At 41.3% G+C, this 27,577-nt stretch overlaps 1 protein-coding gene across 1 annotated transcript in view; it reads right to left on the bottom strand.

Annotated features, from left to right (window-relative positions):
* Positions 1-27,577, bottom strand: part of TDRD12 (tudor domain containing 12) — a 75,263-nt gene that overhangs the window by 28,903 nt on the left and 18,783 nt on the right. The window contains exons 9-19 of the mRNA XM_019535426.1: positions 24,790-24,869; positions 22,305-22,369; positions 21,751-21,822; positions 21,270-21,330; positions 19,690-19,794; positions 18,604-18,789; positions 17,279-17,435; positions 13,376-13,503; positions 11,414-11,605; positions 9,796-9,924; positions 2,296-2,413 (exon numbers count right to left, since the gene is read on the bottom strand). Coding sequence (XP_019390971.1) covers positions 2,296-2,413; positions 9,796-9,924; positions 11,414-11,605; positions 13,376-13,503; positions 17,279-17,435; positions 18,604-18,789; positions 19,690-19,794; positions 21,270-21,330; positions 21,751-21,822; positions 22,305-22,369; positions 24,790-24,869 — 1,293 coding nt within the window. The remainder of the gene's footprint in view (positions 1-2,295; positions 2,414-9,795; positions 9,925-11,413; positions 11,606-13,375; positions 13,504-17,278; positions 17,436-18,603; positions 18,790-19,689; positions 19,795-21,269; positions 21,331-21,750; positions 21,823-22,304; positions 22,370-24,789; positions 24,870-27,577) is intronic.

Here is a 27,577-nt window from a genome sequence, read left to right as displayed (position 1 = left end):
GCTTTATTGCGGTGGTCTGGAACCGAACCCGCAATATCTCCGAGGTATGCCTGTACGTTCATTTGATTGTGAAGGTAAACATTTGGAAGACAAGTTCTAAGTGAAGGTCATATGAAAAAAGGAGGTTGTTGAGAAACACAGAAAGAAAGCAGACCTTCAGGTCTACATAGAATAGAAAACTATATGCACCAAAAGGAATTCCTGATTCTGATACTAGTGATTCCAAAATGGTTTGTGAGAAACTGCTCTTTGCAGCAGCAGATCAGCACTGCTGGAAGAGCCCACTGATTTGTGACAGATGCACTAACAGCTACTCAACAATTAAAGCTCCCCTGACCTGTAGCACTGATAGAGGATTACAGAACACAGTTACTGGTATTCTGACCTAAGGTCTACTTTCTTTTTGCATTTCTGAACAACCTCTCATATCTTTGTTTGAGGTGAAGACAGAAACGACGATTTTCGCTTGATATGGCGACAGAAAGCAGTCTACAGCCGTGACCAAAAGCCCAAGTGCATGGCTGCAAACAACTTCAAAGATGGCCAATCAGATGCAAATTTGATCTCTTATTCCATGAGGTATCATATGAAGACGTTTCAAAATGCAGCGTCTTTTGTAACTTGTTTCTGGAGCTCCCAGCCTGTTGCTGTTCTCAGAATGTGAGGGGGAGAAAAGGGAGCACAGGCAGTTCAGTCCGTTTTGTTCAGCCCCGACTGCTCCAAGGGTGAAGCAGGTGTATTAGAACACCCCTCAAAGTGGGGGGCCTCCAATTTCACCCGTGCCACCATTCAGCACCAGCCGGGTAGCCCCAAGAATGAGCTCCCTCTGCTGCCTTTTCCTGCTCCCATTGTGAAAACCGAGCACTGGCAGAGAGCCATGGCCACTGCTATGGGAACCTGGCAGCTAGATTCCCCTCCCCCATAGAACCATCAGTGAACTTCTGTTTGGTCTGGGGTAACGCTGTAACTCAGAATAGTTTGCAGAAAAACATTCCGAGTTACAGTTGGGAGCTCACTTCTGCCTGCACCTTACATCTTCACTTATATCACAGAACATCTGGTATATTTTTAGTGTTATTTTATTTTTGGTTCCAGAAAACATTTAGGGTGCTCTTGGTTTTCATTTAATTCTATCTTATTATTGGTTCCAGAAAGAAGCTGAAGTTATATGCATCTCTTATGCAGAAGATTGGAGATAACACTGTTTGGACCCTAAGTCAGGTACTAGAAATTGAGCTCCAGGCTGAGTCAAAAGAGCCAGTGATAAGACCAAGTAGCAAAATAAGTTGATTCGCTTTTAAAACTAGTCTCACTGTACTACACTGTACGCCTACATACAAGGATACATTACTGGGCATGGAGGTAAATTAACTGTACTGAAGAAATGGAACAAGGACTTGTCAAGTAACCAGGCTCTCATTTTTAATGCGTTCCTTTTTAATGAAGTCATAACTACGGAAAGTAAGTCTGAGGTTTTAAACAGCCACAATATAATATTAACCTATAGCCTGAAAAGCTGCAGGTGAAAAATTAAGGAGCAAAGCAGTTTTGTTTTGATTTTTTTAAACAGGTGCAAGTTGTCTTTTATTCCTTTTTTAATTATTGAAATATATGTTGCATTATTAACAACCTTGATATTTGTTTAGATTTATATCTCACCCTATCTGAAAGGCTCAGATGATAAATCCAGCATCTTGGATTTGAATCTTTAATTTGAAGAGCATCCCAGGATTATGAGAATCTATTCTCATTTCTTCACTGAGCTATCTACATTCTGTTAAGATGTACTGTTCTTTTTGTTTGGTTACTCTCTAATTCTGCTAAAAACAAACAGAAGTTCTAGTCTAATAAAGATTCTCAGAAACATATTTGCATTTAATATTGCTGCCTTCAAGTCTTTCAGGGGCTAAAATATAAATTGTTTGCATTAGCACCAGCAAATTTTACATCAGTTTTGTACACCAATTTAAGTTACACTAGGATCCAGGGTGGAGACAAACACCAGTCTCTCTAGTAGCTACTAGGCTAAATACTACTACAGCTCATCAACCTTAGGTGGCAGCAGAGCAAGTAATATCCTACTTGTATTGAGAAAACTGTTACCCAAAGGCAGCTATAGACACAACACCTACACTGGTGTATTCTTACTGCAGTTTTCCCTGGGGAACTGTTCATGGTTTCTACTCTGCATGTTTACTTTTCATTAACACCAGTGTAAATACATTATATAGGCTAAAAGAAATAACGTATTGCTGCTTAGAATCCGTTTCTTAAAAATGAAAGGAAAGCACTTACCTAACACAACATGAGTGCCAGGACTAAATTTTTTTCTCCACTGCTCTTCAACATATTTAAAACGATACTCAATTTCCTTGTGTATTTTTAAGCAATATATTGCACTGCTCTCCACTGCCTGAAACACAAGAGTTGTCTCTCCAGTAAATAGTAAAGAAATAAAATATGATTATACCAATTATTACTGCAGCTTAAAGTCCTACGAAGCCTTGTTCAAGTGATACATCATTATAGACTTATTTGGTTTATGCGAAGAAGGGATACCCAAGAAACCTTTCATTCAGAAGTAATTCTATGCAACTGTACTTAATTTACTTTGATGAACATTAGCTATACAATATTCCAGGCATTAAAAGGATTTCGCTAACAAACATTTTGAAATTATCTAACTACGTTAACATTTTCAACGGTTGGACATTCCAGATGTCATGGAATACTCATGTGAGGTATCCCATATATTTTTTAAGGATCTTATTTATAAGTATCTATTACACTTTCCTTACTCTTGAGTAAAATGCACAGTGCTGGTGTATTTTCCACATTTCTATATTAAAAAAAAAAACAAGTGTAGTGTCAAGCAACTGCATCTAGGCCATATAAATTGGGAATATGGACCTCTTCAAACAGCTTTGCCATTTTTTAAAGTTATTCTTGCCTATCACTTCAACCTTTGAATTTAGTTTCACCATTTTTCTTAATAATTCAAGTATCACTACTTGATTAAAATATGTGGTAGCAGGAAAGCATGAAGCAAACAACGATAAAGACAGTAAAATAAACATTTAATTGAAGTACCAGACTGAAATGTAATTTTATCATTCTGGAAGGTTAAAAGCCAGTTTAGACCTCCTATTGTATTAAAGGTAAAGACTGGATTTAAATAATTCAGTTCCTTAAGTGTTCTCCTGTTGCTACATTGTTTGCTTTGTCCAAGGTAATTTATTTTCAAATATAACAGATTTATAAAGGCAAGCAATAGACTGTGTTGGATTTGGGGAAAAATGAATTGGAAGGACTTTTCAAGATGGACAAACAGCTAGTTGCCATATGAAGTTTTGAAATGTAAAAAACTTTTACTGAATCTCAGAAAGGAACATCATAATACATGGAAGTACCCTTCAACATCAACTACCGTTATCCATCCTTCTTTGCAAGAGGAACTATATACATACGTGAAGTACGCATTAGGAATGTATCAATAAAAAGAATATTAAGGCTGTCTAGTCAAGCACTAAGAGTATGTATTATGAAGTTCCTTTCTGAGATTCAGTAGACGTTTTACATTCAAAAATTAACAATTAAGACTGCCCTTTAATTTAGCAACCTGGGGCACGTAGCTTCTTGATAGTCTTTAACTGCATAAATCATGTACTATTTGTACCTGGCAACTGTCTTATTCATTGCCCAGGAGGCATGGGGATCACAGAGTAGATAAATGGATATAAAAAGGTAACATTCAATATTCAAATATTTGGCCCCATACTAAGAGTACAAAATGTTCATTTCAGAGAAATTTATACCAGTGCATAGTACAGGGTACATTTACCCCAGAGTTGTAACAGACACGATGTACTACTAAGGATACTTCACAGGAGCTGCAGTTCTTACCAACACAAACCAACTTAACACCTGAGGTAGACATTACAGCATGCACTGGAAGTTTTGGGGCCTAGACACCTTAAAATGTGAGACTATTATACTTTAGTTGGTTACATAGCAGTTAAAAGAAATTACCAAGGCTTCTCATGCAACATCAGTCCTCAAAAACTCCTTAGAAACCAGTAATATTGGTTTTTTCCAGATTATAAAACACTTTTCACTACTCAGTGGTTTGACTGCTCCACCTGTACTAAGGTTGCTTCTATGTCAGCTACTGGCCTGTCCCTCCTTGCTGAGTGGTATCCCATGGACTAGAGAAGCAGAGAAAAATCTCAGAGAAAGCACATGCTATATCTCTCACAATTACTCTTTATTGGTCCCTAGGGCCTTTGGGAGAAGGAGGATGCCATTTAAAACCAATACAGATGGTACAGTTTGATACAAGTGCACTTTGTGCACTGAAGGTACTAGATAAAGGAAAGAAGCTCATACTGATGGGAAAGTGCTGCTGACTTGAGATGACCATAAATGGTATCACAATTTCAAAGTGGCTACATTTCAAGAGATCTCAGCAGTACTGCCCCCATAGATGTGGAAACAGATTATCAACATGAGAATTCTCATCTGTAGAAAAGATCATGTCAACAACCATCTGGAAACTAGCAAAGCCTAACTGATACTGGTCCATGACCAGCCACTTTGACATGGGTAAATCAATTCCTGGAAATTCTGTGCATTTGTTATGTACTGCCATGAAGAAGTTGTTAGTACAGGCAGTCCTCAGGACAATATTGAAAGATCTGCACACATAAGTTTCCAGAATTAGGAAGGCAATTAATACCACCCATGTCTCCGCTATATGCGCCGCCCCCCACCATGCATCCGGGTACAAACAAAGGAAGGACTTCTCCATTAGTTGCAAGAAGTGGTAAACCACAAAGATTGACTCAAGCCACAATCAAATGGTGTAGAAATATACAGACCACAGTATTCAAGAACTTAAATATCTGTCATAATGAGGGGGTGGAGGGCAGGTTGCTTGCAGAACAGCCCCACTAAAACAAACAGGGCAAGCATTCTCTGTTTCTGTTTGACTCTGTGGAGCCAATTTTGCCTCAGCCAATGAAACTTTATACAGAACATCTGGCTTCAAATATGGGCTTAAAAGCTGTCACATGAATGTAGAGTATGACTTTGTAAGAAAGAAGGCCAGATGGAAGTCCCCAAGGAAGACTCAATGTCAGAAAGCTACCTGACCAGCAAGGTGAAGGCCAGATGTTTTGTATATTTGCAAAGCATAATATTAAGAACTCTTAGGAGATGCACTAGATATGGAACAAGAGACAATGACTATCAAGGGTTTCAGCTACCTTCTACAAACACCTTAGAATAGCACTGACACAGAAGCCTTTGCATAGCAAACTACTTAGAGCAATGGCATGGAGGAGGTCATGCAGCATCTCACACGGCTATGGATATTGGTACGTGTGACTGAACACATGTTCTAAAAGTAAGTATATACTTTTCCTTCTAATTTATTGAGCAGAACACGAAGCATTTTAAAATTAAAGGAACACCTTTGCTAGAGTGGTAGTTCTCTTAGACTGAAGCTGTTCATGCTGTGCAGCTACCCGCTATCCCAGAAAGGATGCAGAATCCACTTACAGGAAAGTCTCAAGGCTGGCATACTAATGACTAGTCTCAAGGAGTGAGTTATGGTGATCCAGCTTGCCACTGCTGATATTGTACCTCTCCCACTCCTCCACCAGAGCCGGGGACGTCACCACTGCAAGCCAGAAGACTTGCTCCAGGTTTTGTAGCTTTTGGGCACATCTCTTGGATGTCCAAAGCAATCTGGGCACACACGTCGATGACACAGGAACAATTTCCTACAACCTCAACTCACCTAAGGATGCTACCAACTCCCCTTATCAGGCAGATTCTCCTTCTTGCAGCCTTTCACTATGTATTAAAGCACACTCCTGAATAGCTGCCTCTTAAGAATTATTGTTCCATCCTCCACAAAAGACACGTCTTCAATACATTTCTTATTTCCATCATGATGTTGCTATGTTTTGTTCCCATTTTGGGCAGATCACCACAATGGGGAAGTAACAGGATACCCTGGATAACTAAAGGGCCTGAATCAGGTTCCCTATGCCTCACTTGCTTGACATTTTTTCATTCATTTTAGGGATTTTTATTTATTTTTTTTTTTTGGGGGGGGCGGGAATTAATACAGAACCACTAAAGACTTTGTGAAGTGCCTCTCTGGCATTTTAAAGAACAGAAAATAAGTAGGTGCAAAAAAACAAGTTGGTGCAGGATAACTGTCATTTCCACAATTGCACATATTTTCCAGTCATTTCTGTAACTCTCAATATGTTCAGGTATTTAGGAACACCGAGTTCAGGGTTGGGCAATTATTTTGGGCAAAGGGCCACTTACCCAGTTTTGGCAAGCTGTGGAGGGCCACATGGATAGCCCTCCCCCTGGACAAGTGCCCTGCCCCCTGGTCACCATCTTGGGACCAATGTCCTAATGTTTTGGGACCAATGTCTCAGGGCCAGTGCTGGTGGGGCCCAGAGCGGGGCACAGGCTGGCAAGGGTCTATAGAGCCGGGTTGGGCTGCAACAGCAGGGAGAGGGGGAGCTGGCCCAGCTCCATATAGCCCCTGCCAGCCAGGACCCCTGTACTCCTGCTGCCCTGCTCTAGGCCCCACCAGCGCTGGCCCCAGAACACTAGCGTGGCCCCATGCACCCACTCACTCCCAGTGTCCTCCAGCCCTGCGGTACAGGCAGGGGACACTATGCAGCCCTGACCCACTGCTCTGAGGCAGGGAACAAACTGGTGCTGAGTGCGCGGAAAAGTGGCCCCTCCACTGCCCCGTGGCCAGCACTCCCTGCTGCAGTCACTCACAACCCGTGTGGAGATGTCCTGAGCAGGCACAGGCAGCCCCACGCAGGCTGCAAGCAACTGCAGCACGGGGTGCCAGGCAAACAAGGGGCTTGTAACCCAGCTCTGCTGCCAGCCTGGGCCCTGCACCAGCTCTGGCCTTGCCTGGCAGTGGCGGTGGGAGCGGCAGCAGCTGCGACCCCCCCCACTTGCTGTACCAGGCATCGTTTAACACCACCACCGCCTCTGGGATGCCCAGCGCATGACCTACAGGTGGGCAGCAGCAGCAAACACTGCCTGGCACGGCAAGTGGGGAGGCCACAGCTGTTGCCACTGTGTACAGCCCCAACGGAAGGAGCCCAGAGCCAGTGCGTGGCCCAGGCTGGCAGCAGGGGCAGGTTACAAGCTTGTGCTGAGCATGGGAAAAGCGGCCCCTCACCCGCCCCATGGCCGGCACCCTGTGCTGCTGCCACTCACAGTCCACACAGGGCTGCCTGTGCCTGCTCAGGACATCCCCACGCAGGCTGCGAGTGGCTGCAGCAGGGAGTGCCAGCCACGGGGCAGGGGAGGGGCTGCTTCTCCCCAGACTCCTTACCTGCCCTTCTCCCCACCCCTTACCTGAGTTTCCAGAACAGGTGCAGCCACATGGTCCCAGGCCAGAAGCTCCTGCTAGGGCTTCCAGTTGTGGGGGGCGGGGCTAGGTGGGTCCTGCTTCCCCTGGATCCTACTGCCCCTGGTTCCTGTCATTTTTGACAGGAACCAAAAACAGATAGATATTAATTTTCTAAATTTTTTAGGGGCCCCACAGGCCAGATAGACCCGTGGGCCATATTTTGCCCACTCCTGACCTAGTTGGTCTGCTTGACCCAGTAGCAGGACTAGGGTAATGAGAAACTCTTCTAATTTGCCATGCCCTCTAACTGCACCATCCCAAACTAGATTCTAAAATAAAAGAAAGGCTCTTTATACTATGCCAGCATTGTCGATACATTTCAGAGACTGAAAAAGTATCTGAAACCACATATTTGCTTACATAACAAAGGGGGATTTTGCCTGCATAAGTGAAAGCATTGATAGGGTGTTGTTAATATACAAGGATTTACATCAGTTCCTATCTGCATATTTGACAGCCTGTGCTTGCTCAAAGAATCTGCATTGCTGACATTTGGGTCTTAATGCCCCAAGGGCCTTCTTCTCTGTATAGATTACACCTTTACAGTAATTTGTGATCCTTGCCAGGACTGTGATGTAAAGGGACCCTGAAGGTAAGAAAAAATTATTTTACAAGTAGTGTTGTGTGTGAAACTACCAACCACATCACAGCTAGGCTGAAATAGTTGTGTTTCAGTGTGACAAAGCGTGTGTTATGGTTTGGGCAATCCTCCAGGATGACAGAAAATAGGTCCTAAGAATTTAAGTCTTAAAACAAACCAAAAGAAAATTAACCATTTGTGGCATAGGGACACTGAAGTGCTTAGGGCTGTTTTGGATTTCTGTAACTTAAGACTTACCAAACAGAAAAATAAAGTGAAAGTAAAGCATTACAGATCCCATTCAATCACTTCAATAAAATGAACCTCCCTCTAGAACTGCTAATATTTCCTTTGGCTTTTCTCAAACAACAGGTGAGTGATGGTTGGGGATATGGAAATTATCAGTAAAGGTTAAAGTTCTGCACTCCATCCCAAAATCCACTACAAACTATGCAGAAACAAACACCTTAAAATGACTTCAAGAATGGAAAATAATTGACTTAAAATGTTCATTTTATAGTTGATGTCCATTTGGCATTGGCAATGCTTTGGAACATACAACACACACGGAGGAATTTTGCACTTAAGTTCCAAAGATGTTACAGTTTTGGCCTTTTAGCTCCTTGGCCAACAGGCTTTCTAATTATATTTGATGAATGGGGCCTTGATTGGGAGGGAGGAAGTGTACACAAGCTGGGAACACCAACTGCGCGAGGAAAAAAAAAAGTTATGGTAGGCAATTATTCAGTTGAAAAAGAAGTTTCTACTGAGAAATGAAACCACCAACACTGGCCTTCAGGGAGCAGGGTAAAGGTGATCAGGCAAATATAGCAAGTGCTCCCTGGAAGGAGTGGTGTTACTGTACCGTGGGGGCAAAGCTGGGTTTCAGAAATAATCCTAGCCAACAAGAAGGGAGGGCAGTAATTCTGGTAATATGATCTGAGGAAATCTAAAATGTGGTGGGATAAGTAAAGAAGGGTTTTACTAGTAACAAATCAAGGGGGTCAGGCACTAACCCTACAAGGGGCTGATAAGCCCTGTCAAGACTGAGACTGTTTACTGTATAGTATATTAGTGGGGTGAAGGGGGCAGGGAGTGTGATAAGGGTATAAGCTGACTTTACTTGCTGCGTATTATGTAAACTCTGTACTAAATATAATATAATATAATATTACTCTCCTCATCACCACAGCCCCCAAAATCCTATGCAAACTTTAATGGATTTATTTTTACAGCATCCTCGTGAAGTAAAACTGACTTTAGTTTACTCATTTAACAGATAAGGATCCAAGAGCAACCCTGAGGCCAAAATTGACAATGTTCACTCATTTTAAACACTCAAATTTTGATGCCCAGGGCCTTTTTTTTCTTAGAGATTGTGGGTTCTACTTAGGTTTTGCAGAAAAGTATTCTCCAATGGTTACAAGCTTCTGCCTTGTCTGCTTAGCTTTTATTCCTTTTTTGTTTCTACCCTTCTACCTTGTCTGCCTTAGGTTCCTTTTTCCAACAACTTTCATGAATTTTCATTTGGAAAATCAAAACAGTGTTATACGGTATTTGTTCACAACTTTAAAGTGGCACTCTAAAGGAAGTACTTTGATCTATAACCAATTATTTCTCTGGTAAGAAGAAATTACTGATCTCAAAAAAGTCCACATTTTTAATCTCTGCTCAGAAGTCAGTATTGCTGTAACTTGCTGTACCGTGTTACTTAAAACACCCTCCATATCTGTATGTACACAATAATACTTACTCTATAAACCATTTCTGTTTCATCCACAGAATTAGTGAAAAGCAAGGTCTTCTGAGCATTACTAGGGGTGTAATCCAATATCCGGAGTAATACAGAGATTTTGTCACAGTTCAAAGAAAGGTGCACTACCTGTTAAAGTGACAAAATTAAGTTAACTGGGACAAAAAAATCCTGTCATTTTACTACAGTGAATATTCTTCATAAGTACATTGCATTTATACACTGCAATTATACTATCAGAATCAAAAAACATTACTAGTAATGCCAAAACTCTGAGACACCTTGAGATCCTTCCAAGGGTGCCACAAGGTGCTATGCAATGTTAGTACTGTTTAGGTACACAAATACAAAAAACTCCAGTATTTCAAATACTAATCCATGGTGCTAAAACATTCTGACCTGTTATGATTTTGAGTTCTCTACAAGAATTGCTCCATTATTTTTCCATCGTCAAAAAATTGAATGAAAGCTGAGAGCCAGCATTTTCTGAGTGATGCCTTAAGTCTAACTGTTGATTTAAGATCTGAGAAGTTCCAATTCAGGGACTGTACCCCAACTCCAATTGTCACTTGAAAAAACTACCATTTAAAAATCAAGCCTAGTACAAAAATTCTTCTCTCTGCACCCAAAAATATGTCTAGTCAAAAAGACGACTTTTTTTTTTTTAAATCTAAGATGTCACAACTTTAAAGTCTTGTATGTCCCAATCTGATCTGATTTGAGCTTTGTATCACTGGAAAGCAGACATATTTAGTTACACTTAGTACTTTGATTGGCTGGAAGTGATAAACACATGAGATTTTAATTTCATGACCTTGTTAGGTATAGAATTTTTTGTAGTATACCATGAAGTGCTGGGATTCATGGTAATTATGACGCCTGACTTTATAGCTTTAAAAAAAAAAAAAAGTTGGGAATTTTTTTTTGTATTCCTTTACCAATCCAGTACATCTGGAATAACTGCTCTGTAACAAAAGTGGTATATACAGTACATGATTACATATACTTGATGCTTATTTGGGATGATGTACATTACTTAGGGTGCTGACAAACACAAACCCTCCCCTCCCTACCAAAAATGGCACTTCAAACTCAATACACTTGCATGCTGAGCCCAACACATGCTCAGAAGAGGCTTCAGGTTAGTTGGGCCCGGCTCACCCAACGCCTGTATACATGAAATACTTTACTGGGGCTTTTTTGGCACTTTTATCTAATAGACGATTGAACTGCTTTGGATAAAAACCCCAAAAAGCCCCATTGAAGTGCCCAATCTATACAGATACTACAGAGCTAGGTCAAACTAATGTGCTGCTTCTTCTGGTGAAGCGCATTTTTGTTCCCCCCCACCCCATCTATCAGTGCCCTCAGAACTGTAGAAAGTAAGGCTGGAAGGGCATTCTGGTTGCAAGTCACTAGTTTAGGCATTCTTACCTGTGATTAAAATATGAGCATAATAAAAATGGTGAAATATCCAATAAATGTTCAAATCTAAAAACTAAGCTCTTTCCAACTATAAAAAAAAACACTGCAAAAAGTATATAAGCATCACCTCTGTACAGAACACAAAGTAGTTGTGTAACTGAGGGGAAAAAAGCACAATTCCTGGACTTTTTACCTGTTGAACATTTCCATATACGGATGCTTCTTCCATAGATGTTATCACAATATAAGGATCATTCATGAACTCTCTTGTTACATGTTCTATATGTTTATTCCAACGAGTTCCAACAACAACAACCTGACGTGGCACAGATTCCCTCCCTGCAACAGGGATCGTTTTCCTATAATATTCTAGGATCATAAATACCTGTAAAAAGAAATTTTGTTTTCCTTTTTTGGGTAAACACCTCTCTTATTCCAGTCTACAAACAGTAACAGTCAGTGGAGACTGCATTGCATCTAAGAAAGACCAGTCACACTGTACATATAAGCCAGAACCCATCCATTCAAAAATGCAGACTGCAAACATGCTGGTAAGTACATTTCATCTCAAGGCAAGGTATGTAAAGGAAACTGAAGAGAAGAAAGTATGCATGGATCTGTTTTTTGGAGGAATTTTTTTTTTTTTTTTAAAAGGAAAATTTTTCATGTTCCAAGTCAAATCAGCCAAATCAATTCCAAATCCATGAGTCATTCAAGAACCATAGGTGGCCATACAACCAGCAAACATCTGCCACCCCCACCTGGGGTTTCAGATGCTTCCAAATCCTTCAGTGGGCATCCTGCGTGGAGGCTCAAACCCAGAGATTAGGGTTTGGATGCCCCTGGGTTTCGCCTGCCTCAGCCATATGGCCACAGGAGCAAGCTAGGAAGAAATCTTCCATTTCCATAAAGTGAGTGTAAAGCCAAGATCTTCCTATTGGAAGTGGAAGTGGGAGGTTAAATGTACATTACCTCCACCCAGGTACTACCCCTTGCCAGAAAAGCGGCTATCCTCAGCAACTAGGAAAACTGCCTTGGTGGACATGGTGTTGAAGCACGCAGGGACCTTTTATACCTGCCATGAGGCACTGTGCTTCAAGTACTGTTAAGGCAAAAGCCTCAAATGAGCTGCTTGAGGTGCACACTAAAGCACCCACAAAGTATATATGGATAAAAAAATCCTTTGCACCGCCTTGATCCCAAAATAGCAGAGGGAGGAGGAAAGTGGGTGAAGCTTTAAGAAAGCAAAACTTGCCCACTTCCCCACACCCCTCCTCCCAGCACCAGGCTGTCAGTCAACCAGGACTAGACTTGCCTGCAGTCAGCAGAGCTACTACTCATCTGGGAATACAGGCCACAGTTCTACTTGCAATGGAGAAGGTTGGTACCACTCCCATGCTAGCTGACAACCTTATTCGTGGGGGAGTACAGGAGGGCTGCAACTTTGCTTGCTGTGCCCCACTATGGGTGGGAGGCTGTCAGTTAGCAGAGGGCCTCTATTTCCCCCCTGCAGCAGAGCACATCACACAATGCCGTCACTTCTAGTGCATTACGTTTACTGATACAGATACACATCTTCCTATGACCCGTGTGCGTCAGGATCAGTTTGAATAGTCTCTACTGACCCCGCAGCAAAAAGACTTAGTCTGTATGACTTGTAGATGGGAAAGTTATCTTGGTTCAAGAGAAATTCTGTCTTCCATTCCAGGGGAATAGAGAAGCCTGCCTACCAGGTAATCAAAAGAGATCTCAGTGGGGGGGGGGACGACAAACAAACAACCCTGAAAAAAAGGTTTTGTACAGGCCCGAGGAAAAAGGGTCTGCGTCACACCAATCCCATGAGTTACGTTTTCCCTTTCTGCTCCAAGACATTAGACACCATGTTAAAGCAGCATGGAAAAAAAATCAGTTCTTAAACTGCTCCCCATCCCAGTCTCCCATGTCTCTTTTTAAGTATTGCAAACCTCTTAAAGTCTTTCTTTTTTTTTTTTTTTGGTGTGTGGGGGGTTAACTTTTGCTAAAATTTGGACAATCACATCATAGGCTAGAGTCCTGTTTTATACTGAGGTCATATTTATAACAGTCCTTTTAAATATGTAAATTATAACATACAATAGAAGCAACATAAGACCACCTGAACAAATCTCATACTCACTTGTTTGCTGGCTTCTGATAACAGTACCTCAACCTCATCAAGAACAAGATGGCAAAGTCTAAGTAACAACAAGCTATGGTGTTCAAGCAGTCTTAAAAGGCTGTATGGTGTGGTTACAATCACTTCACCTGCATGGTGGAAGGAAAAAAAAAAGCTGGCAGCACTTGAGCTTTCATTTACAAAAGCACTGTTATCAATTCTTGCTGTTTTACACCATGTGCTTTGGTCATTTTATTTTTACATTAAAAGTAACAAAATAAAAAAAAACAGTTCCCAGTAACTGGAGTTCAAGACAATTTTGTCCAAATGCACTTTTGTATCCAAAAGGAAGCTCCAAGGCAGGAGCACACCCAGTGAGTATATGCACACGGACAACCATTCAGAAGGAATCTTTTTAAAGAATTTTATACGGCCACTGGGATCTGATTTACGGTCTTTGGTTCCCGATTTAATTGGTCTGTGATATTTAGGGCACAAAAATGGCTAAAATTGCCCTAAATGGCAGAACAGATAATGCTGCATCTCCCAATCCTGCTTTCCATGCTGGGAGCAAAATGCCACAAATTCAAGTAACAGTGCAGTATCCTGTTTCTGTTTCCAGCCCAAAAAGTTAAGGAGGTGGAAAAAACCCCCCACACTCAAAAAGATACTTTCCACACCTCTTCCCTTCATATAACTAAAGATTCAACTCATTAAGTAAAAAAAATGAAGCATTCAACATCTACAAACTCCTGTTCAGTTGCATAACTTGGTAGATGGTTTTGGAAAGGATTGCAAGTCAGAGAATAGGAATAAACAATACAAATGTAGGTCTACAGAACTCCCTAACAGTACCTGCTTTAAAAAAAAAAAAAAACAACAGTAATTTTGGGAAACAAGTCTAGAGATGCGGGCCAAGACATGCAGCATGTAATCCTGTAATTCAAATCTGCTGAAATGAATAAATACAACTGATGGTTATGCAGTCATCACTGTATGACAGGCCTCCCAATTAAGAAACAAGATATAAAACTAATGTCAATCAAACCCTGAATTCACTCACAAAATACAATCACAAAGAACATACATTACAGAAGTATACACAGTTAACTGGCAATTTTTAAAAAGCCTCTCACGCTGCCTTAGCTGAAATTAAAATATTGATGGCTTTTTGCTATCAATCCAGGGTCAACAAAAATATATTTTTAAAATGCAATATATCAATACTCTCAGCCACTATCTTTTCTTATTTCCAATTACTTATACTCTTTGCCATTTGCCCACCAATAGGAGTTAGGTACATTGCCTGTTTGTGATTCGGCAGTCTCTTGTCCACGTGCATTTTTTAAAACTTAACATTCCAAGTTGTATATTAAGCTAGTAATATGCACTAGCTTGACTTCCTATTATCATCACATCGTACTTGTTTAACCTCCTGCCTGAGTAAATGCGGCTTGCAGAGCCATCATTTATAGGGCCCAAAGAAAATTGCGATTTTGCAGACTGTGTGGATACTGTGAAGTCAGCCACACATCATGATTTTTAATGGTCGGAGGCTGTGCCAGAAAAGCCCACGAAAGCAGAGGTTTCCCCTTGCAGGCTGGCAGCGTTCCAGCCTGCAAAGGGAAACCTGGGCTTTTGCAACTCTAGCCTGCAAACAGCTGCTGGGGACATGGCCAGGATGCAGCCAGGCAGGCTTGTAGAAACAGCCCCAGCAGTCGGATGAAGGCAAGTGCATGTGGGGGAGGGGAGGGGGTTTCAAGGGCCAGGGCGGTGCATATGCGTATATGGCATGTGCAGGGGTAAGCTATCATTTTTCATGGAATATACAGAAACCCATTTGCCAAGATCAATGGTAGTTCCGTGAATATTCCGTGAAAAATGATACTTTACCTGCATATGTGCTGTGAATTATTGACAAGAAACCCGTGATTTTCTCAAGGCTCCCTACATGGCCCACAGGGCTCCTCACAGGGCAGGAAATTTGGCGTCAAGGGAGTGGTGGCCATTAACATAGTGACTCTCCCTTCACCAAATTCCCCAGTCCCAAACTCCACATTACTGGTTGCAGCCAGGCCACACCCCCTTTTACCCCACAGGGCCAGATTGCAGCTGGGCTGCTCCCTGCCCCCTTCCAACCAGCCAGATGGTGCCCACTGCACCTGCCCTGGTGCTGGATCAAGACAGCCAGCAGACAGACAGGGCACTGCCCATCCAGCCCACTGGGGGAAAAAGGACAAGTACCACTGTTTTACAATATTCTTCACATACTCCATACTGGAAAATAACTGCCTTAGTTTTTGTTGTACAGTACAATGCAGTTCCCACTTCTAGAAAATAACGTAATTCCTTTTTGGCCACATCTGCGTATCACACAGAACAGCCTAAACTTGGTCATCTCCAAGCAAGAAGTCTACACTAATACCTCAGATCATCAAGAAGTGATGTTCGTCTGTAAGGGCATTTACAGATGACACATTAAAGTGGGTTAAATACCGAGTTTCACTGCTTTAATGGTGTTGCTGTTTGCACAAGCTTGCAAATTCGGTGGTGTACAGGCAGTCCTCAACTTACAGTGTTTCAAGTTACATTTTGCATTTACAATGTTTATAAATTTACACCGTCGCAACTTTACATTGCCAGTTTTGACTTAAAATGCCTGATCCGATGCAACGTCATGCCAGCAAACAAGTTCACTGCATTGCTCATCTCCCTGGAGAACATCTGTCTGAACTTCCTTGGACACTTTCTTTAAGAAAGCAGACAAGACTCCAGGAAAACCAGCAGTCAAGACTCCTGAGAATACTCCAGCCAAGAACCAAAAAGTCCAACCAAGAGTCCTTCCAAAAGTCACCTCAAAGAAGTCCTTCCAAATCAATGACTGCTATTTACAATATAAATATATTAATGTAGATATATTATTCATCTATAATTAATCAAGTACAAAATCCTGGGGTATTTTTGGTGAAAACAGTGTACTGGGCCTTGGTTCAGGAACCAATCACCCATTTATAATGTTGTTTCTTATGAGAAAATTGGTTCCAAGTTACAACATTTTGACTTAAGCCATGGTTTTCAGGAACCAATTGCGTCGTAAGTCTGAGGACTGCCTATATTACACATTAATTCCAGCTGCTGTAGCAAATTCCGAGGCGTTTTAGTTTGCTATTTTACAGCCGCAGAGGGTATCACTAAGCTCCGTGCGGCTCAGGAGCTGTGCAGACAACCCCAGCAGGCAGCAGCCTAGGAAGGGGGGCTGGACTCTGATCTTCTGAGGTCCCTTCCAGCCCTAATGTCTATGAAATCTATGAAGGCAGGCTGCAATGAAGGAAAAAAGTGGTGAGCCTGATCTTTTTTTTCCCCGCTTCCATGGAGCCTGCCTGCCTGCCTGCATGAGCTGCAAAGGGGCCCAGTGTTTCCCTCCACAGTTCCGGTGGAGGGTGCCTGCTAACGGGTGCTCCCTGGGGGCAGGGAGGGGAGGGAGGCCACCACCGTTATGGAGGGAAGCACCAAACAGCAGCTCACTCTCCCTTCCTTGCTGCCAGAGAGGCAGGTAAGGACACGGGTATACACAAGACAGGGGTTTACTTCACTCTAAATTGAAGCAGTGCTTTTAAAAAAAACACCACTTCAATTTAAACCTCCCTTGTCATCTACAAATGCCCTAAGGTAGGTAATTAGAGCATCACTTTCATAGAGTCACAAACAGATTTGCTGCCTGTAAGAACTTCAGATTCACTGGCAGGATAGCATAGAGAATTTGTTATCTACCTTTTAACTGAGCTCTTCCAAGTGCAAATAATCCATCATTAGTTGTAAATTTATGCAGTTTAAAAAAATGCATCAAATTGGGATTTTAAAATAGCAGACTTAACACTTTGCAAAATCATTTTGAAACATAAGCAAGCAATAAGTGATTCTTACATCCTTGTTGAAGTTTTATATTTTTGACCTCTTCGTTATTCAGTCCAACTAATAACAACAATGGATGCAATGGTCTGGAACACCTGCCATATTTTTTCAGTAATTCAAAAATGAGTTGTGCTTTCTTCCATCCAGGACACACAATTAGTGTTGTTGGCTACAGGCATACAGATACATACACACACACACATATCAGTCTGCAGAACTTTAGTTTAGAATCAAAAAATCTCAGGATGTTAGGGGTTATAATACAGAAAGGTTATTTACGATAATAACAACATTTGATTAATCCCAAAGTGTTTCAAAAAGTAAAAGAGCATGTTAACTTATACAGAAAGCATTGTTCCCATTGAAACTTCAGGAACTATATAACATAAAGCAAGAGTACACAATGGTATACCACAAAAATAAAACCTGTCTTATTCATTGAACACTAAGGGGAAAATTCAGATACTTAAACATTTTATCCAAACTAAAATTTGGCCAAGACGCCAGGGTCTCCTTTACACTTCACTAAGTTATTTTTAAAAGATACAAGTTCCATAAAATGCTGTTAATGTTTAACTTTCCCTGTTGAGAACCTTCACATTGATTTAACTTACCTCCTTTTACTTTACAGTAGATCTAATTCAGATGCTAAGGCATTTAAAAAAAACACACCTGAATAGCCTACATTTTATAAGCCAATCATTGTAATTTAATTGTTACTGTATTTGCCCTTAAAATGGTAACACACTAAGAAAGTGAATGCACTTACACCAGGGGTGGGCAAAATACAGACCACAGGCTGGATCGGGCCTGCCAAGTCATTCTGTCCAGCCCACTGTGGATCCCTTGGCCCCACCTCTTGGCACACGCCACACAGCATGGAGTGAAGCCTGCCCTATTCCCAAGTGTGGCTCTCAGGCACACTGGGAGCTGCAGTCCACAGGGCCAGGCAATGCATTGCCAGGGAACTACTGTCCATTGCAGGGATGTGTAGCAAGTGGATCCTGGCTCTGCCCCAGGCCTAAGCCCCGGCCCCCCTACTGTCACCACCCCACAATCCTGATCCTGTCCCACTCTCAGATGCTGCTCCCTGCCCACCCACAGCCACATCCCATCCATTCAGCCAAGTGCAACCTACCCACGGGGGGGGGGTCCTGGCAGTCTCCACAGAGACCCTACCCACCCATTCCATCCAGTAGCCCCACTCCCCCACAAGGCAGTGTAAACAGCCACAACAGGGAACGAGGCTGGGTCAGCACCCTCCCACCTCTCCCAACAGCTCACCAAAACTTCATAAGCGGCTCTCCAGCCCAAATAATTGCCCCTCCTTGACTTACACCATTCCCACTTGGCAATGACTTGTAGCAGCCTCTTAATTGCAAAAATGTAAGAATTGGTGGAATATACAACAGAGGATCATTTCCATGATGAGAGATGACAACTACATCACATCCACGAGCTATAGGTGGCCAACAATAAGACTGTGTGAAAGTAGGGCCTTGAAAATTATTCCAGAGAAGCTCCTACAAAAAAGACAAATGAAAACTGCTAGATCAAAAAAATCTGTCGGTGTTTAAACATTTAATTCTAAATGACCTCTCATAAGAAAACAAATCTTTAAATATTTCAAATAAGGAACAATAAATAAAATAAGAGTTATTTTTCCTTGAGCACAATAGATACTATTTATTGCAGAAGCTTGTTTCACTGTTTTTTGTTGCCACTTCTGGATCAATTATATTGCTCACAAGGATGCATTCACAATTTCCTTCTCTTAGATCCACATAAGCAGTAATTACATTGAAAGTAAAAATGGCAAACATTGTGTGTGATGGAATTACACCAACTTTTAAAATAATTTTTCTAAACCTATTCTCCAAAACAAAGCCTATATATGCTTATATTTTTTCAAGCGTTAACACGCTTTATAAAATGGCAGAAGGTTCCTCAGGGCTCATCTAAAAACTCATTTATTGGGAATCATTCTGAAGTCAGTTGCTAATGACATCCTTCTAGACTAATAAACCAAAATAAAACTCAATGCAGGACCAAGAAGAAAGGTATTAAGTATTACAAGAAATAAGATGCTGAGTGGATTTTAAGTCTTTCAGCCATTAAAGAAGCCACACACACAAACCAAATTGGCCCTTGATAGGAAGTATGAAAAAAAATTGTTGAGAAAATATGCTTAATTACAGGATCTTTAAAAAAAAAAAAAAAAAAAAAAAAAAAATTAAGGAGATGCGCACAGGAAGGATACTGCTTTTGCAAATATGAAAGTTCTGCCAGTTAAATACTTGGGTATTTTTCTTTATGTTTCTCATTTACATGATTGCAAGTAACTGCCTAGACTGCCCCACAGAAGAGGATAAGGGTCATCCATCCATTAATATGTACACGGTAAAAATAAATGTGAATATTACCTTTTTCAGATTAACAAGAAGTGGTGCTGTTTCAAGAGATGAACAAGGTTCTATTTTCTTGTTAAAAACAACAAAATGTTGTTCTGCACTGACCTTTAGAAATGCCTAAAAATACACATATTTAGGCACTAAAAAGAAAATATTTAATACAAATCTCTCCTTTAATATACTACCCCAAAAGTAGACATAATGTACATCTTATATATTTTGCATTTCAAGAAAAGTAGTTACCATATTTACCTGAATCTAAGATGACCCCCCCAATAAGTAGATCCTATATATGAAACTTATTTTAAAATAAAGTTCCACCAGATATAAAATCTAATTATTAAGAGGTGTCCTAAGACATCTACCTCACTGCTACCGGGGGGGGGGGGGGAGTGTAGCAGCCTATTTGCCTTCTGCCCCTTCCACTTCTTCCTGCTACACTCTTCTTGTCCCTCTTGCTATCTGTACCCCCAAACCACAGCCCTCCACAGCCTCTGCCCCTTCTCTCCACTCCCTAGTCTCTGCCCCTTCCCTGCCCTCCTTACTGTCAGACACTGCTCTGGGTTTTTTTTCATCCCAGGTCACAGAGCATAGTATGTGGAAGCATGCTCCCTGCCAGGCTATGCAGCACCGTCAGCACTGCTGACTGGCTGGGCAGGATAGTTTCCATGTACTTCATGCCAAGAGGGAAGGCACCCTCAACTGGAGCCAAGCTGCATCCATCCAACAGTCAAAGGTGGGGGGGAGGCTGGGGGAGCAGGAAGGCAGAAGCTGCATAGGGCAAGTGGAAGAGTGGGGCAGGCAGCCGTTATCTGTCTGACTCCGGCTGCCAACCCGGACTCAGGGCCAGGGCTGGAGCTGCAACAGACGCATGCCCCCTCCTTCCCCCCCCCCCCGCACTTTGTACATAAATCTAAGACCAGAGGCTTGCCCCCATGCTAATCGAGTGAAGGCTCATTTGTGTAGATTCAAGTAAATACGGTAATTGTACAAAAGGTTACAAAAATCAGCAAACTTTAGTGCTTCTATATATTCCCACCTGAATGCAGTATTAAAACAAACAGCACCTTAAAGCAGGGTTGGTCAACTGAGAGTATGCAGGAAGGTCCCAGAGAGTATATGCAGATGGGTGGGAAGTATGCCACCACCCACCTCTGCCTCCCAGAAGCATGGCTGGGCAGGGGCAAGGGCAGTGGCACCTCTCTGCAGGCCACACAAGCACTGCCCGGCTGAACACGGGGGGGTGGGAGGGGAAGCTAACACACAGCGGCTGCTACCACCACCCCATACTGCCACCATTCCACATCTGGCCATGCACCACCTCTCCCTCCTCCCCACACCCCACAACCCCAACATCTGGCCACATGCCAAACCCCCCCAGTGCCAACAAAATACATTAGAACAACTGCTAATAGTTAGAACTCTAAACGAAAAGGGCAGAATATATACCCTGTCAAAACATAATCCTATCAAACGATGAGTTTTTAGTACTTTAAAACGTTATTCTTGATTATTAATGCTAATGAACAATTGAAAATTAAAACACAAAGATAAGTATATATAGTGTTAAAGAAAGCCAAGTTCTGAAATACCTGTTTCTCATTCTCAAAATGATCTGTTTTCAAAGGATCAGGATTTAAAAACTGCAGAAGCCTGCAAAGTATACAGATCTAAATCCATTAGTAATTAAACACAAAAGGAATACTGCAAACATTGTCTCTCAGCGTATGTATTATAACCCTAAAAACCTGAAAATTCCCTGCCCATATCTGCAGAAATTTTATTAAGAAAAATCACCAATATTAAAACAATGTTTGACACTGGCCACAGATGTAAATGAAAACTAAGGGAACTAGCCTTTATATGATGGCCTGTTATTTCTTCAGTTAAGGAAAACTGAATCAAATTTGTTGAAGTGAAAGGGCTTACAAGGTTTCAAAACAGAAAACATATTGCTTTGTAGTTATCAGTTTGCTGTCAGGCGCTTCAGCTTGCCTGGAATTTATCACACACTAGGCATTAAAAATAGAAGTACAAAAGGAGGAAAAACAACAAAGAGGAATATACGCGTACTTTACACAGCCACTCTTTTCATCATGTTCCATCTCTTTCAGTTGTTTCTTACGTACGATTTCAAGTAAGTCACTAAAATAAAGAAGTCATCTCATGAATAAACTTTAACATGGGCACAAATCTCACTACAGAAGACTAGAAATAAAAATCAAGGGTAATGCAAGTATTACATTTGGCTATCTGTCCAGCTAAGCTGCATCTAGCCATTTAACAAAGCAAAATTACTTGTATTTCCACATATCCATAAACATTATAAACCAGACTTGGGTCCCAATCAGAAAGGGTACTGAACACGCACTTAACTTCTCTATACATACATATCAGAATGCAAATTTAACATCTTCATTTGGACCTTAATAATAGACAGTTCACTTTTTTCATTTAAAGAGAAGCATTAGTTTTACTTTACATCTGAACCAGTCAAAGTAAGATAGCACTTCTTCCCACAAATGCCAGATCTCATTTTAATGGCATAGGAACTTTAGCTGAAAATTAACACTTAAGCAGGTGCATTATAAAAGACACAAAAAAATTTAAAATATATTTAGTCATACCTGTCTGTCTGACCAGAAATAGTTATATGTTCTTTAAAAGGAAAGCCCAGAAACACACCAACAGTCTAAGAAGAAAGAAAACAAAACCAGTTAAAAACAATTTCTGAATGACTTCTAAAGCAGGATTTTAGACAAACGCATTTTCCAACTAAAAGGATAAACAAAACAAATAGACAAACAAACTAGGTTTTGACAGGCTTTTGGCCTAACAAGAATTGTGGGCAAAATAACAACAGGATTCATGAGACTTAGAGACTGGAAAAATAGTAAACAATGTCAACTAAAGGGGATGCGGAGAACAGAGCCTGTCAAGGTCTTCCTCTATTGATAAGAGTATTAGTTTTGATGCAACAGGTTTATGTAAGGCTTCTGACTTGGAAGCATTTAATACTTTGATTAAGAACATGAAACACACTGAAGGACTAAAAGCTGGCTAAATGACAGATCTAAAAAATGCAGCAGTAAGCACAAAGTCATTATAAAGCTAGTACAGTTGTAGCGGGGGGGAAAAGCCAAAATTATTTAGCTCTACACTACAGTTTTTAAGAATTGTATAACAGTGACCTTAAAGAAAATTCACAGACTGCAAATGAAACTAATACTAGAGGAACTAAAAATTAATGAACTGGCCAAGTCACAGCGACAGAGCTATCTAAATTGTTTGGCAAGCTTTGTGCAAGCAAACATGTCTTAATATATCCAAATCCAAGAGTCATATGCCTACAGCTAAAGAATGTAGGCATAGGAGTAGGAAATGTATTTATCCTGGGATGCACCGACTCAAAAGAGATATTGGGAGCTGTGAAGGATACCAACTGGTCATAACCTTCTAAGGTAGTTTTACATGTGTTCTAAGTGGGGGGCAGCACTTCAATTACAGCAGCTCCAAGAGTTGCTCCAATTAAATCACCACATTGTCTTGTGTATCAGCATCCCTGCACTTTAAAATGACAGCAGGGTGCTCAAAATGCTCGCTCAACAAACTGAAGTACCCTGCCATTTTGAAGAGCAGGGACACTTACACACGAGACATGGGAAACCGTGGGAGTGCTGCAATTACCATGCTCCAGCAGACTCGATTAATCAAGTTTGTTCCAATGCACTGTAATTACAGTGCATCAGAGCGGCCTCCACACTAGTGTACAGGCACCACTAGATTGTGGGAAAAAAGGCTAATGGGATCTTTGGAGCTAGGGAATCTCCAAGACAGACAGATTCATTATTCCACTTTGGATTTCACTACTACCTCCCATCTTTGACATTTTTGTATACCAGTGTTCCCTTGTCCCCATAAAACAGTATTATCTCTGCATCTGGTAGCACCACAGCCATTTCTGGAAACCAATGTCCAGTTGCACTGATACACACACTTTGCTAAAGCACTGGCCAAAATAGGCCTGACCAGCAAACCTGACCAATGCATGAACTCCTCACAAAAAACAAACAAACCTGGCATACAGGCCTGATGTGCTTTCCTACCAAAAGACAGGAGGGGGAGATGGGCGATACAAGGTTTAGAATAGTCCATAAGGCTGGAACAGGAACACTCAGGTCAGGATGTAAAACAAGCCAAGCCTACAGGGTACAGGACAGTTTGAGCTATTCAAGATACAGATGGAATGCAATACGTAGTTTTGTGTAAGAGGAGAACTGAAAATCAGAAGAACTTTGTAGTGGCCTAGGGGACCCTGTGTGGTGTTATGCTGACTACCTTGTCACAGATACAAACGCCTTAACTCCTGCTGTGATGTACTTGTTAGGCCAAAATGTGTTAGGGCTGGGCTCGCAGGCAATAAACCTGGCTGATTCTCTACCACCTAACTGAACCTGCTACCATTCATTAAGACAAGATTGGTGTTGGATTCTCCTGGCTGGGACACTGCAGTTCCTGAAACTTCAATACTGACAATACACCAGTAACACCCAACAAGAACACCACCACCACCACTAATCACACCTAATGACAGACACAGGTCAACTGAGAGCATCAAAAATCATTACAGGATTGGAAAACATGCAACACTGTCAAAGGCCTCTAGAGCTCAGTCTGCTGTACTTCAATCATCACAGAGAAGGTTAACAGTGCCTTGATCACACTCTGTAAGACCCAACATGGAAAATAGACACTTAAAAAGCTCTTCAATCTAACAGGCAATGGAACAGCAAGATTCAGGGGCTGGAAGCAGCAGCTAGGGAATCGAACTAGAAATAAGCTGCAGTTTTTTTCTTCTTAAACAGTAACAGTAATTAACTACTGAAATAACAACACAGGTTTTGGAGAAGCATCTAGCCTTCACAATTTTTAAATCAAGACTAGATTTTTTTCCTTAAAACATTATCCAGTTAAATAATGAATCCAATGAAGTCCTATGGCACGTGAAATACAGGAGATCAAAGTAATTAATCACAATGGTCCCTTCTGGCCTTATCTATGAAACACTTAATGCAAATTTTAAATTTCAAGTAAATGGAGTAGAATACTTACAGACTCCGTATGTCCATTAAAAGATGTAGTTGAAAGATTTTTACAATTCTTTTCCAGAAGAGGATTTGAAGCAGTGTGCCCTAAAAGAAGCAAATAATTACACTTTACAGGAGAAATCACTGGTAACAAACTCCTAAAAAAAAACTTTTTGTATTTTATAAAGTTACCAGAATGCATGTAAAAAACACATCATAATCTATAGTGGAGTGCCACTTAAGCTATCTAGGAACTGAAAGAACAAAATGTGTTCTAATTACACTGTTTACACTAAAACATTTGTCTGAGTTTTTTCATGTGTGCATAGTCCTAAGCCTGTCTAGTGTGTATGGGACATGACACGCACTTTTAAAAACATAGGTAGATAGTCTTGCTTTAATGACCCAACAAAGAACAACACAGTACTTAATTTTGTTCACATAGAGCCTACTGCAGGTGTATACATGAGCTTGTAAGCTTTTAGCCAAACATACCTGTTGCCATATTCTTATGTCCCCAAGGCAAGACTTAAAGAATGACAGAGCTGTTCCAACTGTCACTCATTTGTTTCATCAAATGTAAAAATCCCAGCATGGGCTCTTATTTCAATATAGAAAAGGTAAAGTCATGACACCCATGGAAAAACGAGCCCTCCCTTTGTCAGATGATGCGCAAAAAAAAAAAAAAAAGTGCTCTAAACTAGTCTCTGGAAGCTTGAGACATTTCCTTATTTAGCTATAAGATTCGGGCTAAATATTTAATTCAATGTGGAAATGTGCAATAGCTGACTATACAAAACTAAAAAGGAAACTGATACACCTCAGCAGGTCAATTTAAGCTTTTCCCACACAGATAATACATGGCAATTTTGCTTTTTCATGTACCATAGTCACCAGCCACAAAAACACCTACACCATATTACACTTAAGGGAATTTGGTACAGGAAATCTGGTTGCACAGTCTGCATTTTTACATGCGACAAAGGTTGATGCAGCAGTCTGACAAGTCCATAACAAGCTGCAATTAACAGAATAACCCGCAATAAATGTGACTAGATGTTTCTACAAAGTAACAAATCATGTCAATATCTGTATCTTTTAAGTAGCTTCAAAGGGAATCTCTATGGTGTATACCATTTTCCTGACCAGCCCTAGAAAGATTGAAATTACAGACTCAAGGGATTAGGAAAATGATGAGCGTATATGTTGGTCCTCATAATATCCTTGACATTTCTTAATTCCTGGTGAGGTCTAACACTGAAATACCTGAAATCCCACAAACAGAACCTTGGGCAGAGACTATTTTATCCATGAATCTCAAATTACAGAAGGGAGGCAAGTCATGGAATGAACTGTTAATAGCCGAATTAAGGCTGAGAACAGCAACAGCCATGCCCAAAGGCAGTGATTTTCAAATTTGCTAAGAAGTCACAGAACACTTTCATATCACTTTTTCTGCCACAGAACCCCTGCCTCTGGTTCCACAAACCATGTGAGCTGATCCTCAGTTTCTCTGCAGAACTCCTAATGACCTACTGCAGAAACACAGGGCTTTCAGAACAGTTTGAAAACCACTGCCTTAAGGTGTAGGCAGACGGTGCCAGTGTAATATACTAAAGTACGTGAAATCTTCCCAAAACGTGATTACTGCAGCAAAAACAAGTCTTTTCAAAGAAAGCAGTAGAACAGTTAGGGAAAGAAAGGACAGGCAGGAAGGAGAGGATCTACAACAACAAGTTAATGAATGCAATTCCTCTAGAAGAGCAGCTGGTCCCCAAGAAGCAGAAACAGGGGACACTACTGAGAAAGTGCAAGTGCAAGTCATATTCAGTACTAATAAGCACAATGGATACATCAGAAAACAGACAGGGGGAATAAGGGGAGCTCAAGTTTCAAAATAAAAAAGGGTTGAATGAGATTTAAGAGACCCATAATCCACAGAGGCGATGCCAACAAATAGAAACCGTGTATGAAGTTCAGCTTCCTCTTAGGCAGGGCTGACCCTAGTGGTGTGCAGGGCCTGGGGCACATCAGCCTGCGTGGGGAGGTGGTAGCAAGCGGCCAGAGCACAGAACAAGGAGTGGAAAACAGCCGGAGCGCAAAGTGGTGGCACCCCTGACACTATCCATGGGCCCCCCTGGGGCACTCGCCCCGATTCGGCTTCCCCACCCTGCCCCAAGGGACAGCTCTGCCCTTAGCCCACAGAAAAGCAGTCACTACCAAAAGAAACTTAGAAGACTAAGCTCTCCCGAAGTTAGGTAGAAGTTGCCCAAGAATCTGAAAACAGATTTATGGAACAATGAAAAAAGACATCTTCAAAGTAACTTCTCTTTGAAGTCCTTTTGGAATGGGATTTGCAGGTAGTATACTTATTAGGTGCACTGGATTTTCCCAAACTAAAAGAGCAGCTAGTATGCCCATCATTTCTAAGTCCTATGCCCTCACAACAACTGGAGATGTAGAATGGGACATTTCCCAACTACCAGTACGACAGAACTGAAGAGAAAAGGACTAAAAATCTATTAAAGTGTGTTAACATGGGGGGAAAAAACCCTGAAAATGACTAATTCTAAGCTGTATGTACTGAACTGAAGTAAGTACGTATATCAAGGCACTGGAACTAGTAGCTCCATCTTATAGGGACTACAAACAAGAAGTGTGAGCAATGGTTGGGCCACTCCTACTTTATGACTTTTGTGCATGTTCAGGGGTAATTCATATACCTTAAGACATACCACCACCCAAGTCTCCATTCTTATGTATATCCATCCCCTTCATTCACCAAAGTGGAATTTTAAATGCACACGTGCAAC

This window comes from Crocodylus porosus, unplaced genomic scaffold (genome assembly GCF_001723895.1).
Source record: "Crocodylus porosus isolate Cpor-Errol unplaced genomic scaffold, CroPor_comp1, whole genome shotgun sequence".
Taxonomy (NCBI): domain Eukaryota; kingdom Metazoa; phylum Chordata; order Crocodylia; family Crocodylidae; genus Crocodylus; species Crocodylus porosus.
Note: the sequence above shows the minus strand (reverse complement) of the source record. Positions and strands in the feature narration are given on the sequence as shown.